Raw genomic sequence first — 14,101 nt, 5'->3', positions numbered from 1 at the left:
GTGGGAGATAGGTTAATACAATGTAGAATTTGGAAAGCTGCAGTTTTTATTTACAGCCTTGCATTACATCTATATCTTGTGTGACTGAGAGAGACTTTACTGGGCTGAGGTGATTATCTATCCAGCACCAACCAATCATTCTGTCCAGCCTTTGAATACAAAGAGACCTTCACCTCTCTTCTGAGTGTTCCTTTCCCTCTTTTTTGTCTTTTGGAGGCAGTTGTTAGTTTGCTCTTGATCTGTCTGATTAATTGCTATGTGTGTAGTAAAGAAAGCAGTATACATCAGTTTGTAATTTCAAGCAATTGTTCGTAAAGATATTTTTCATTCTTTCTCCTATGAATGTCTCAGAGTGAATTATTGAGATTTTAAGTGCCAGTTAATGAGAAAGAGGGGGTCTCTGGGGAATTTGTAGCTATTCTTCTCTGTGAGTCCCTGTACTTCTGCTGCACAGAAAAGAGAATTTTACCAGAAGTTCAAAACTCTACAACATGGAACTTTCTTCATGCTTATATTAGACTCTGACATCCTCAAACAATGGTAGCTGGAGTCTCCATTTCGAGTGTGTGCACTGTGAATCCATTATCAGATTTATAGGGACCATCAAAGGTGCTGAAACCTATTCACAACAAGATTCAACATCTTAGTCAACTCCTGTAAAGTAAATAGTAAAACCTGGAGGAAATTCACAGCATCCCATGAAATTGGATTGGTCAGCTGCCACTGTCCACAATCTGCTATCACACTGTTGGCTGAGAGATTCTGGGAGATGGAATAAAGACACACCCCTCCAAGCTCTAAATTCTTCAGAGGCATGAGTATCAGCTGATGAACTGTTACCTGATGGGGCTGATGGGAGACTCTCGTACCTTCTTTTCATGTTCTGGCAGTGGCTTCCAATGGAATTCTAATTTCCAGTCAAAGACACCTATTTGCAGATCTCTAGTGTGATAATACTGTAAGGTCTTCCAGTCAATTATATCTATGACAGGAGAGACAATCCGTCTTCTGAAAAGAGATTAAGATCTTGTTCTTTTTAGGAAAACTTGCAAAATGTGCTAAAAATGCCCTTAGATAAGTTGGTCATTGTAGAGTTTTATACTGCAATCTGTGGGCTGAATACTGTATTTACATTTCATAATTTTTGAAAAGTAAAACATCAAATAATGTTTCGCTCTAAAATTGTGACATTTCAATGGGACCTTTGGCAGGCAGAAGGTAGGGGAGGTGGGAAAAATATTATTTTTGTACTATATGTAGACTATCACTAATGCACTACATCAATTATTAAAAACCCTTTCTTTGCCTTCCATTAAAGGGTCAGTCAATAAACTGTCAAATCCATGGCAGTGGCTTCAGCTGCAGACAGTTTCTCAATCGGCCCTTTAAGAGAAGGCAAAGATTTTTTTTTTAAAAAAAAAAATACTGATGCAGCACATAAACAACAGTCTATATAGAGCACAAAAATGTTGTTTCATTTCCCCTACCTTCTGCTGAGCAGGGGAAGTTATTAATTTGCCTATCCCCTGAAGTGGCTTGTTTAATAAGCCACTTCACGATAATGGCAGGAACCATCTCCATGTGAACAGTCAGGCTTGATTAGATTGTTTAATCAAGCCTGATTATTCCCAAGCAGTTCACACTAGACAACTCTTTGTTGCTAGTGTAGCCATATCCTCTGTTTTACTTTTTCTCACATCTGATTGTTTTAACTTCGTGTTCTTTATATCACATCTAGGAGAAATTTCAAAATATTTACAAGTGCTTCTGAATACACAATCTGAAAAAAGTTTTCTCTTCAGCCCTCCTCAGCACGTGACAGGAGGATTAAAATGATGACAGTAAGAGGAGCTTGGCAAAATTACTGGTTTCTGTCACAATTCCCAGAATCTTCTAGGCAGTAGAAGCAATAAATTATGAGTAAGCAATAAACTACCTTACAAGCTTTGCCTACCTCTGCCTATAGAAATGGCTAACCACAATAATTGTTGGTTCAAGTTTTAATCATGAATGTATGAAAACCTGAGTGCTAACAATGATCAGCACGAACTGTTAAGTCCCCACCATTTTTCAAGTGAGATCACTTCTCGTGTAGAGATGCACTGAAGCAATAACCAGGATGAAAAGCATGTGCTTTTTTTTTTACCTGTCACTTGCTAGTCTGTCCAGCAGAGGTTCTAGCCAGCCCCTGTGACACTCACAATGGGAGTCCATGAAGACTACAACATCCCCTGTAGCTCGTGCAGCACCAAGCATACGACCTCGGGTGACCCCCAGTCTTTTGTTGCTCCTGATCAATTTCACATCTGCCAGCTTAGAGATGTATTCACTCAGTGATGACTTCAGATATTCTGCCATTAATAAAACAATCATTTGAGTGGTAGATTATAATCGTGAAGGTCCCTCAAACAAGAAGTTTGACTCAGAAACATATGGAAATTATTCCAGAGGTTCACTTGCCATTTTTTAAAAAAAATCCAGAATTCTAAAATCTAAATGCTGGCAGAGCAATAAGCAAAACAATTGTATTTTATGTTTTTTAAAAGTATTTATTTATTTGCTATTGTTATGTGCTGTCAAGTCAGAGCCAATCTGTAGCAATCCTAGTGGGGTTTTCAAGATGTGTTTTATGCCATCAAGTCGAAACCATTTTTTTAGTGACCCTAACAGGGCTTTCAAAATATGTAAGATGTTTACAGAGTGGTTTTACCAGTTTTATTTCCCCAGTGAATTTCCATGGCTGAGCAGGAATTTGAACCCTATTCTTCAGAGTCCTAGTCCATCACTCTATCCGCTACACCACACCGAGTACCCACTTATTTATTTAAGTCACGGAATTTATCAGAACATGTATTTTCTGAATAAAAATAATTCAGTCATGGGCTAGTTAGGCAGAATGAAGTGGCTTCCTCAAGCAGCTGATTTTAGGTGCTGTGAAAGAGCAACTGATGGCATAATAGCTTAATATATGAAATTCTACCCTGCGTATGAAAACTTGCATTATTTCTGATGGCGCCATTTCCATCTATGATTGTTATCTGCTGTTTTACTGGTTGCAATAGCCCTTCTTGTTGTGGTTTTTTTTGTGTGTCTATGTTGTAATACTGCGTCTAATTTTTTGCTGTAAGTGCTTTTGGGATCAGTATAGGCCAGAAGACAAGACTTAAAGCAGTTCCTGAAAAATAAATGACTATTTGAGAATACCATGAAAGAACGAAAGAGAAAATCCTGGATGTTTGAGTGTAGCAAACAACATTTTTGTTTATTTATGTGGACCTTGTAAACACTGTGTCCTTCTGTGGAAATATTTGACAGGAACAGGCTGATGAAAAGAGAAAAAGGCGAGTTACCTTGTTCACTGAGGTCATCAACAAGAATGATTTCTCTCAGTAAGTCTTTTGGGGCTGTATCCAAGATACTGTGAACTGTTCTCAGTAGGGTAGACCAGGGTTCATCATGAAAGCAGATTATTACACTCGCTGTTGGCAATTTGGGACTATATTCTTGTTGTAGGCACCTGCATGGACGATAAAAATGGGCAAGTAGCAATTGTGAGTAGTCATTCAGAAAAGTAACTGTCCTGAGCGCTGAGCAGAGGGCCTGTTTCACTACTGTCTTAGGAGACTCCATAGCATAGTTTAGAGATGTTGTTGTTATTCAAAAATACCAGGCACAGTCAAAAAAACATTGACTGGGATTATATAACAGGTACACGTTTTAACCAAAATCTTAAGTGTCTGTTAAAAATTGATGTAGTATATATGCTGTTCCTATTAGTGCTGTTTTTTGTAGCTCTGATGTTATATCTGAAATCTGCAACTGTTTATAATACTGTGTATTGTTGTTGTTTTCGTTATTTGGATTACTAATCTCCCAGAAGCTCCCCGCCTTTGCAGTTTTTGGTCATGCTAGATGGAGTATTTTAGGAATGGTGGTTTTAAAACAAAAGTAACTTTGCTTTGCTCCTGGGTGGAAACATTGTTTTTTTTAAGAGTCATCATCACATTTATCTGTGATAGGCATATGTGTTGTAGTTTTACAAGCATGAGTTTTTACCCAATGAAGTCCTCTGTGTAACTTGCAAGTCTACCTATTCTTACATTGTTATGTGCCATCAAGAGAGAACTGACTTATAGTGACCCTAATAGGGTTTTTCAAGGTAAGAGAGGTATTTAAGAATTGGTTTTACCACTTCCAGGACGTGGTGGCGCTGGGGGCTAAACCGCAGAAGCCTGTGCTGCAGGGTCAGAAGATCAGCAGTGGTAAGATTGAATCCATGTGACGGAGTGAGCGCCCGTCGCTTGTCCCAGCTCCCGCCAACCTAGCGGTTCGAAAGCATGCAAATGCAAGTAGATAAATAGGGACCACTTTGGTGGGAAGGTAACAGCATTCCGTGTCTAAGTTGCACTGGCCATGTGACCACGGAACATTGTCTTCGGACAAAACGCTGGCTTTATGGCTTCGAAACGGGGATGAGCACCGCCCCCTAGAGTCGGACACGACTGGACAAAAATTGTCAAGGGGAACCTTTACCTTTTACCACTTCCACCACCTCGATGAGTTCCCACAGCAGAACTGGGAACCCTGGGCCCTAATCCTTTACTCTCTCCAGTACACCACAAAGGGTACTAGTCTTACATTAGTTTGTATTTTAAAAGGTTTCAGTTTATTTGCTTTATTTTCATCCTTTTCATAAAAAAGGTAAAGGTAAAGGTTCCCTTTTCGTACATCAGACTAATTTCACTTTTAAATCCTTTTGATACAATTAAATTTAGTATGGATTGTGCATAATGCATAGGATGCAATGATACTAGTAGTTTGCATAATATATTTGCATACAAAGCAGTCATTTTGTATACAGTGGACCCTCTACTTACGGAATTAATCCGTATTAGAACAGTGGCTGCAGGTCGAAAAGTCTGTAGGTCGCGTCTCCATTGACCTACAATGCATTGAAAACTGATTAATTCCGTAACCGGCCGTTTTTGTTCCATTTTGGATTTTTTCTGGTCTGTAGGGTGATTCTCCGGCTGCAAGTCGAACCTACATTTTGCCGCCAGAGAAGTCTGTAACTCGAAAAGTCTGTAAGTCGAGCTGTCTGTAAGTTGAGGGTCCACTGTATAAGCCAAGGATTCCTATGATACTCTACAATGCACTTTTATGGTAGGACATTATAAACTTTGCACAAGTGATTATGTTTTTATGTTTTAAAAATTAACTATTAAAATGCTATATACTGTACAGGTTGACCACCCCTGCTACATCATAGATTATATGAGCTAAATCATATTGTACAACTACTCAGGCACAACTCACTGTTATGATAGCATCAAGGCTGCACATTGTACAATTGTTTGCACAAAGGACACGTGACCAACTGCACAATTCAATCAAATTGCACAATTTATACAGGACAGGATTTTGAGCTATAATTATACTATGGCCAGAATGCTACTTCTGAATTATGCTTGCATAAGGAAATCATTTAAGTCTTAGTGGTAAATTGCCATTAACAAGATGTTAGTTGCATTCCTGCAATTGGGGGTTTGCCCAGGAATAGAACCAATACCTTGAGAAAGATTGGTGATTTCCCTTATGCAAGTCCAATCTTGGCAAGATTTATGTGATTTCCCTTATGCAAGTCCAAATCAGCAGTAGTGTATGTGTGTGAGGTGGAGGAAGGGGGAAGGGCCCCCCTGCTTTTCATTTGTTTGGAGATTGCTACACATTATTTTCTAGGCCAATTTACAGAAAGCAAAACATGGAAACAGGGTTATGAAAAGATGCATATACAGCAGCTGCTACAGTACCTTATTTATTTATTTGATTTTTTTATATTGCCTATGACATTTACCCCGTGGCCCCTGCTTGTTCCACCAAACACAGAGCTCACAAGAGTATCCCAACACGCCCTTTAAAACGCTGCCACCAGTTGATCTCCTTATTAACCTATATTTCCTATGAAAGACTGAGGTCCATTCAGTACTGAACTTTTAAAACAGAAGCAGGTTTATTGATTACAAGTTGTTTTATGACTCGTTCTTAAGCACATTCTTAAAGTTACACAAAGCTTCTGTATTTTACTTTAACCTCTTCTGTCTTAATACAGGTCCCACTCTGACTAATCACTCCTTAAACACTCTCTCTGCCTCAAACCCTTAAACTCTTTCTCTCTTCTCTGTCTCTGACTGAACTTCCCAAACTCTCCTCTCTGACTTAAACTGACTCGCTCTGATTCACCCCTCCCTTCTGGTTTCTCTGGCTCTGCCTCCCAGCAGCTCTCATTAGTACATGCAAATAATCTTTTACTGAGCCAAAGCAGGATGATCGCCATACTGCCCATCTGGCAACCAAGGCCACTCTGGGCAGTTTACCGCAAGGTAAACAATAACAGTAACATAGTGACTAGGATATATTACAACAGACCAAATAAAATATTAATAAATACAAAAAATACACCTACAAACTACTTTAGGATTCGCAAAATTATGGGAATTTTTCAACATCTAGTAGGGTCACCATAAGTCTGCGCACACACACACACACGGGGGGGGGGTTTATGGGAATAACAGTGGCTTGTTGTGTAAAGGTGAAAAAGTATTTAAATGGCCATTGGGGATATCCAAGCATTATTGGAGGACCAAAATAAGTTTTTGGATATTGGACAATGTGTACAACAAATGTATTGCAGGTGCATCTCTGCAGTTTACGTTTCCAGAATTCCCCAGTTGATATCACCTTGCTGCCTGGGAGATTCTGAGAACTATAGATTGAACAAGTAAGTTTTCCAAACTCTGAACTACACAACAGTCTGCTTTCTGCCCACAATAGGTGGTAGGTCCATCCCCAAAATGAACCACAACTTCATTCAGTACTTTACTGCTGGGATTGGTGACAGAGAAAGAAAACGGTCTCTCTGAATGTATGGATTGGAAGCAGTGACCATATCATACTATGTTAGCTTGCATAAGCACTGCAGTTCCATACATGGTTACCATGGCGACTGACTGCTTTCATTGTGGAGTGTGAGACTAGGCAATACATATCTTAACATTAGACCTGTGGTAGTTCTCTGGACTGGACCACTAGACAGGAAGGATAACTAAAAGTGACTGATCAAAAATCACATATTAGGCTTCTTCTGTTACCTTCTGGCAGAAGATATAGAACAATTAAGACTCGGACCACACGTTTTCTAAATAGTTTTTATCCCAGAGCTATAATTGCAATTAATAATGAGCTTAAAGACCACCAATAGTGAATAATTAGTTGGATTGTGTTACTTGGCCTGCGGTGTAGATGTTTGTATTTTTAGTGGGTGGGGAGTGTTTGGGGAATTTTATGTGTGTGCATGTGTCTGGTCTCTGGGTGTCTGTGAATTTCGTTGTATGGGTATACTGTGTATATACTTACAATGACAATAAATTATTATTATTATTATTATTATTATTATTATTATTATTATTATTATTATTATTATTATTATTATTATTATTATTATTATTATTATCTGTGAAGAATGCATGATTGCAAACAGCAATAACAACAATAATGAAAAACATACTGTGCCTGGAGTTCTGTCAACAAGCAATCTAAAAAGTACAGAGAGCACAGAAATGGCAAAAGACTAGACCTTAGGCGAGAAATTAAAAAATATATAGAAGCAAGATGAGGTCACCCTATTAGCCGTACTAATTACTGGAACTGGAGCCATTCCAAATATTGGTAGCCATATTTCGCTACCAATTTCAAACAATGGCCAACCGCTGCTAATTTTGCTTTCTGAAATTCAAAAATCAGTGGTTTTGCAAACAAGTCATCCCACATACAAATTTTAGGACTTGACTCCTAATTTTTAGGCTTTACCCTTTGGTCTGCCTCCAGCACCAGCAATGCTGAGAAATAAAACGTGCAATATCATCATCATCATCATCATCATCATCATCATCATCATCATCTATGTATAGCTAAAGATTGCACAGATTACAAAGTTAGACATGATAGAGTGGCAAAGTTAGTGCACTGGTCATTATGTAAAATATCTAACTTGCCAGCCTCCAAAAACCTGTAGGAACATCAAGTAGAGAAGGAGTCAGAAAATGAGGAAGTCAAGATCTTGTGGGATTTCCTGATCCAAAGTGATTGACACCTTGAACAAAACACACCAGACATAGTAGTGATAGAATGAATAAAGGTCTAGATCTTGCAATTCTAGGGGATGCCAGAGCTAAAAATAAAGAATTGGAAAAACTAACAAGTACAGAGACCCGGCAATCGAAACATCTCACCTCTGGAAGAAACGCACTTCAGTGGTCTCCATAGTCATTGGGGTTTTGGGAACAATATCAACAAACTTCACCCAGTCCTATAAGCAGTTGCAGATCTCAGAAATCACACCATCAGAGCTACAAAACCTGGCAATATTAGAAACAGGATACATACTGCTCTGATATTTAACAGATACTTAGGTTTTTGGTTAAAACTTGTATCTGTTATATAATACCAGTCAATGTTTTTATAATTTTGATGGTACCTAGTGTTTTCAAATAATAAAAATAATAATACCTGGGAAAAACTGATGATTAGAGATCAGCACGGACCACTGGTTTGTACCCATCTCTACTGATGATACACAATAATTCCACATGGGTATGACGAAAATTGAAGATCATCAAGAAAGAAACGGAAGGTTTGATTTTTGCTGCACAAGAACAAGCACTCCAAACAGTCATGGAAGCTGCCCTGAGTAGTCTATATGACTAGATGGGTGGGCTATAAATGAATGAATGAATGAATGAATGAATGAATGAATGAATGAATGAATTAGTGTAAATAGCAAATGTCGACTCAGCCAAGTAAAAGATGAAACTGTCACACCTCAACTGTGAATATTGAAATATTGTGCAGACAGACTACAAAGCTAGACACAATAAGAGTTGCAAAATCAATACATTGGTCATTGTGTAAAAAATATAATTTGCCATCATCTTAGAATCTGAGGAGACATCAAGTAAAGAAGGTGTCAGAAAATGACCAAGTTAAGATCTTGTGGGACTTTCAGATTCAAATGGAGTGGCACCTTGAGCATAATACACCAGACATAACAGTAACAGAACAAAGAAATATCTGGATAATTGACAATGCAACATCAGGGAATGCCAGAGATGAAGATAGAGAATTGGAAAAATTAACAAACTATAGAGACCTGGCAATAGGAATAACTTGCTTGTGGATGAAACACATTTCAGTGGTCTCCATAGTCTTCAGGACATTGGGAGCAAGACATATCTGTCATAAAGTACTAGTGAAAGACTGTGTCTTGTATTATTATTATTATTATTATTATTATTATTATTATTATTATTATTATTATTATTATTATTATTATTATTATTATTATTATTATTATTATTATTATTAAATAAGTTGTGATACACATTGCATGCTTTCTAATTTTGGTTTAATCTTGTCTTTTGATTATTGATATCCTGTTATTTTTGAAACAATTATGTCTGTTTTGCTGCCATCTGTTGTGTCAGATGTTTTTTTAAAATATAATGTAAGTTTTGGTTCTCTTTTATTTTATGTTTTAATGTGAGTACTGTTGAATTTTACTTCATGTTCATGTTGCTATATTGTAAGCCACCTAGAGGAGTGGCCTAGCCGCTAGATGGGTGGTGTAAAAATGTAACTAAATCAATAAATCAATACGTAAGACCATACTGTCAAATGGACACTTGCTCACCTGCAACCCCTTCTCCTCAACACTCTCTGAAATTCCATCTCCAGCAGCAATTGAGTTGGAATCATACATCTGCAATACATTCTTTAACTTGTAAATACAGTGGTGCCTCACTTAACGATGTTAATTCGCTCCAGCGAAATCGCTGTAGAGTGAAAACATCATAAAGCGAAAATAAAAAACCATTGAAACGCATTAAAACCTGGTTAATGCGTTCCAATGGGCTAAAAACTCACCGTCCAGCGAAGATCCTCCATACGGCGGCCATTTTCGGTGCCTGTATAGCAAGGAATCCATCCCTAAGCACAGCGGGGAGCCAATTTGAGCACCCGGTGGCTATTTTGAAGACCCAACAATCAGCTGTTTTGATTGTAGTAATGCGAAGAATTGGTTCCCGAAGCAGGGAACTGATCTTCGCAAAGTGAAAAAACCCCATTTAAAAATCGTTTCGCAATGGCAATTGCGACCACAAAAAAATCGTTGTGACGTGGGTTCATCGTAATGCAGGGTAATCGTTAAGCGGGGCACTGTAGTTTTATGTGCTTGTGACCACGAGTCCACACTCTGTAATTCCATAAAATACTAGATAAAGTCCAAGAGCATGGAGATGAAATCACTGCTGTACCATCATGATAGATCTGAGCACCTTCTCCTTCTAAAGAGCACAAAAACCAAGGCTACATAGGCCCATGCTAAGGACAGAGGTTTTTCCAACATACTTCACATATTTTAGGGAAATGCCTTTATTTCATCATAGTCCTGGGCCATCTAGCTCAGTACTGTCTATGGTGGTGAAGGGCAGAGATCCTCCACAGTGTCAGTCAGAAGACCTTCCTTAAAGATGCCAGGACTGAACATGGGACCTTTTGCATGCAAACTATATCCTCTGGCAGAACTACAGCTCTTGCTAACTGGCTTTTTGTTTTGAAATTGCACCATATTCATGATTGTGCAATACTTACACACACAAATGTCTGCTTCTTGCGCAATGAAACCTCAGCACTATGAAGGTAACTCACTGGCCAAAATTCTATTGGTATTCCAAACAAGAGTAGACCATGGAATGAATAGGGTTTATATATGTGTCGACTAACCATTCAGTAATTGTCAGTCTCCTCTAATTCTTATTTGCATTTGCATTGTATCTCACAGCTACAGTTATTCCTTCCTACATTTTCATCACATTCAAGTAGGACAGCCATGGGCATGCCAACTCTTCACAGATTTCTTGGACTGCAACTCCCAGCAGTTCTTGCTACTTGGACGGTGAGCAGTGCTGCGAGTTGCAAGCCAGCACTGTTTGGAGGGCCATGCTTTGCCTATCCCTGCCCTAGGAAAAACCATGATCTAATGCAGGGGTCCCCAATCCCCGGGCCGAGGACCGGTCCCAGTCTGTGGCCTCAGAAGGATCGGGCTGCCAGGACAGATCAGCGGTGAGCAGGAGGTGAGCGGTGAGCCAAGCTGTGCCTCCCATCTGCGGGCTCCTATTAGATTCGAATGCTGATGATAATCTGACAGGAGGCAGAGCTTCGCTCCCCACTCCCCTCCTGCTGCTGCTAGATCAGCTGTCCCTGTGGCATTAGAATCTAGTAGGAGCCTGTGCTCCTATTAGGTTCTAAGCCACTGCTGATCTAACAGGAGGCGGAGCTTCAATTGCAGCTCATCTCCTGCTCACTGCTCATCTGTCCCAGCACAATACATATAATAAGCTTGATTCAAAGCTATCCTCCAACAACCTACTGCATAACAAGTATATCCGCCCCCCAAGTCCTTGGGAGAATGGTCTTCAGCTAAACCGGTCCCTGGTGCCAAAACAGATGTGGACCACTTATCTAATGCACCTGCTAAAGTAATAGTTTGTTGTAAATCCTCCTGTTATTTTCCCATCTTCCAGTAGAGGTCACTACATACCTTATAAAATAATAACACTGGGCACTATAGATTCAATATGTGTGTTATCCACCTGCTTAAAGAGTGCCATTGCTTCTACTATATGAAGGTAGTAGGGTTGTTATAAGGACATTTTTAGATCTCCGAGATGTTTACCATACAATATGTATTATGTATTTGCTCCTTTGTCACATTAATAAAATGAGACGCATTCTATAATTTCTCTCAAGTTTTTCTCTTACGGATGTGAAAACATAAAAGCTATGATCTTGGAAGCCATGCATTATTCATTCTGAATCATACGCACTGCCTCAGCTTCAGACAAACAGTTAAGGAAAACAGAAGATCCAGCATTCTGCTTTGTCAAGTGTGGATTGTGAATGATATGCTTTTCTAACTTGTGGAAAAGGGAGAAAAAGTCATACTGAGAGGAGAGAGAATAAGAGAACACATTCCAGAAAAGGAAAACAAGTTTAATTTCATGAGGACTAGAAAATTCCACTTTAGTCGGGAAACTTTACTTACAAAGGATGCCGTACCTCAGGTAGCTCCCTGCGTAGAGGGATCTGTTTGCTGAGTGCTTCATTAAATCCATACATCTCAAGGCCAGCTACAGCCAGTTCCCCAGCATCAGTGAAGGTCGGAATTCCTTCCTCCTTTTGAAGAAGGGACTGAAACAGGAGGTCTGAATCTTGCCCCGGCTTGCCCTCTTCTTGCCTTCTCTGCTGCCTGATCATCCTGTATGCTTTCCTAGTTTTGTTGTATTTTCTCTTAGTTGTTGGTGACTCTATAGCTACCAAAAGTTCATCTTGCCTTAAGGAGATGAAGGGTGACAGTCCTTCCATGGACAAATACTGCTGGCTGTCCTCCTGAGTATCTACCATTTCTTGAGGCTCTCCAAAGTCTACTTGGTACCCTTCTCTTGGGATGAAGTCTGCTGGCTGGGAGACTCTTTCCTTGTTTACATCTTTGGCTGCAAGGTTCAGTATTGTCACCATTAATAGGAAAAAGGCCAATACCAAGAGCAACAAGAAAAAAAGCAGTTTTCGTGAGCCATACCTACATATTTTCCTTAGAAACATAATTTCAACAACAAATTAGGACAGATGGTCACCTTAAAAATTAGTCATGTACATCTTCCACCTCAGTTTTCTGGTTTCATTACAACAAAATGAGCAGCAGACATATTTTCATCTTGTTTACATCTTCCTCTTGGTACTTCATCTCTTTTCTGGCATTCAGACCATATCATCCCAATTTCTTGAATCTTGGTATTTATATGGGAAAGAAACCTAAAAGACTTTTTTAAAAAAAAAATCCACTTTGCAAAAGAGTGGCCTTTTACTATGATGCTGAATTTGAAATTATCCAGGGGAAGGTTGAGTAGAAGAGGGTGTTTTTAGTGGTCCAAAGAATCCATTAAAAATGTCCTTGAGCTGAAGTGATTTCTTTTTAATCCAACCAAAGGAAAAAAACAACAACATGGTTTTCTGTCACATTTGAGTGCAACAGCAAAAATAAATTCCCAGTATCATCAGGAATACAGCAAAAAAGGAGACTTTCTGATGAAGCAAAGTTGATTGTTTTTCTCCCTCCAGATGCTTCAAGTTCACAGAGATCCATTTATGCAAACTACACAGTCTCTGAGTTGGTTTCACACATAAGTACACACTTTGCCAGACATAACAGAGCAATGAGTGTGTATATGTATGCAACCTTCTCTTGGTCCTAATGCCCTCACTGTTCTTACCCTATCAAATCAAAACCGTCCTAGGAGGGAAGGCGAAGCCTTGAAGCTGAAAAACCAGCTTGCCTAAAATGTATTTCCTCAAAAAGAGAGTGTTTAGGAAGGATTTCTTCTTCTTCTTCTTCTTCTTCTTCTTCTTCTTCTTCTTCTTCTTCTTCAAAACATATTTTGTTTCATAACTTAAAAGTGGTTTTGATTCCATGGAACCTTTCAAAGGTTAATGAAAAACACACTATGGAAAGAATATCTGTGGCATTGCATCCATTTAGTGCCCTCTTTGAACAAAACTGGGGAGCACATGTAATTGTTTCTCCTTTCTTATCACAACACCATCCAAAGTAACTTAAACTGACAGCTGGCAAAGTTGGCAGCCGTGTGGAAATTTGAGTCCAGGTCTCCCTAGTTTTAATCTGTTTGGCTAATCATTATTCCACAAAAAGAGCAATTTTGTTTCTCTTGGAAGGCTTCCAATGCAAAAACTGGAATCCATCTTACTATACAGAGCAAGATTTGGTGATATGGACATCTAAGTATGCAATGCGACTGAATAACCATCAAATGTTGTTATTGCAAAACTCTTCCAGAAATCATGACATCAGTAACCACTTACTAAATGAAGTGTTCCCTCCCTGTCACACCATAGCCATTCAAAAATATCCAGAAAGTATGATCCTCTGATAACATCTACAGAAAGTGCAAACGAATGGCATGAGAGCACAGGC

At 39.0% G+C, this 14,101-nt stretch overlaps 1 protein-coding gene across 1 annotated transcript in view; it reads right to left on the bottom strand.

The window, feature by feature from the left end:
- GALNT15 (polypeptide N-acetylgalactosaminyltransferase 15) overlaps window positions 1-13,600 on the bottom strand; it is a 34,593-nt gene extending 20,993 nt beyond the window's left edge. Inside the window, exons 1-4 of the mRNA XM_073003352.2 lie at window positions 12,158-13,600; window positions 3,351-3,517; window positions 2,147-2,351; window positions 841-1,008 (exon numbers count right to left, since the gene is read on the bottom strand). Of these exons, the coding sequence (XP_072859453.2) occupies window positions 841-1,008; window positions 2,147-2,351; window positions 3,351-3,517; window positions 12,158-12,714 (1,097 nt within the window). The 5' untranslated portion in view covers window positions 12,715-13,600. The remainder of the gene's footprint in view (window positions 1-840; window positions 1,009-2,146; window positions 2,352-3,350; window positions 3,518-12,157) is intronic.
- Between the last annotated feature and the right edge of the window lie 501 nt (window positions 13,601-14,101).

The sequence above is a fragment of the Pogona vitticeps genome, chromosome 6, assembly GCF_051106095.1.
Source record: "Pogona vitticeps strain Pit_001003342236 chromosome 6, PviZW2.1, whole genome shotgun sequence".
NCBI classification, from domain to species: Eukaryota; Metazoa; Chordata; class Lepidosauria; order Squamata; family Agamidae; genus Pogona; species Pogona vitticeps.
This window is presented reverse-complemented; position numbering and strand designations above follow the sequence as displayed.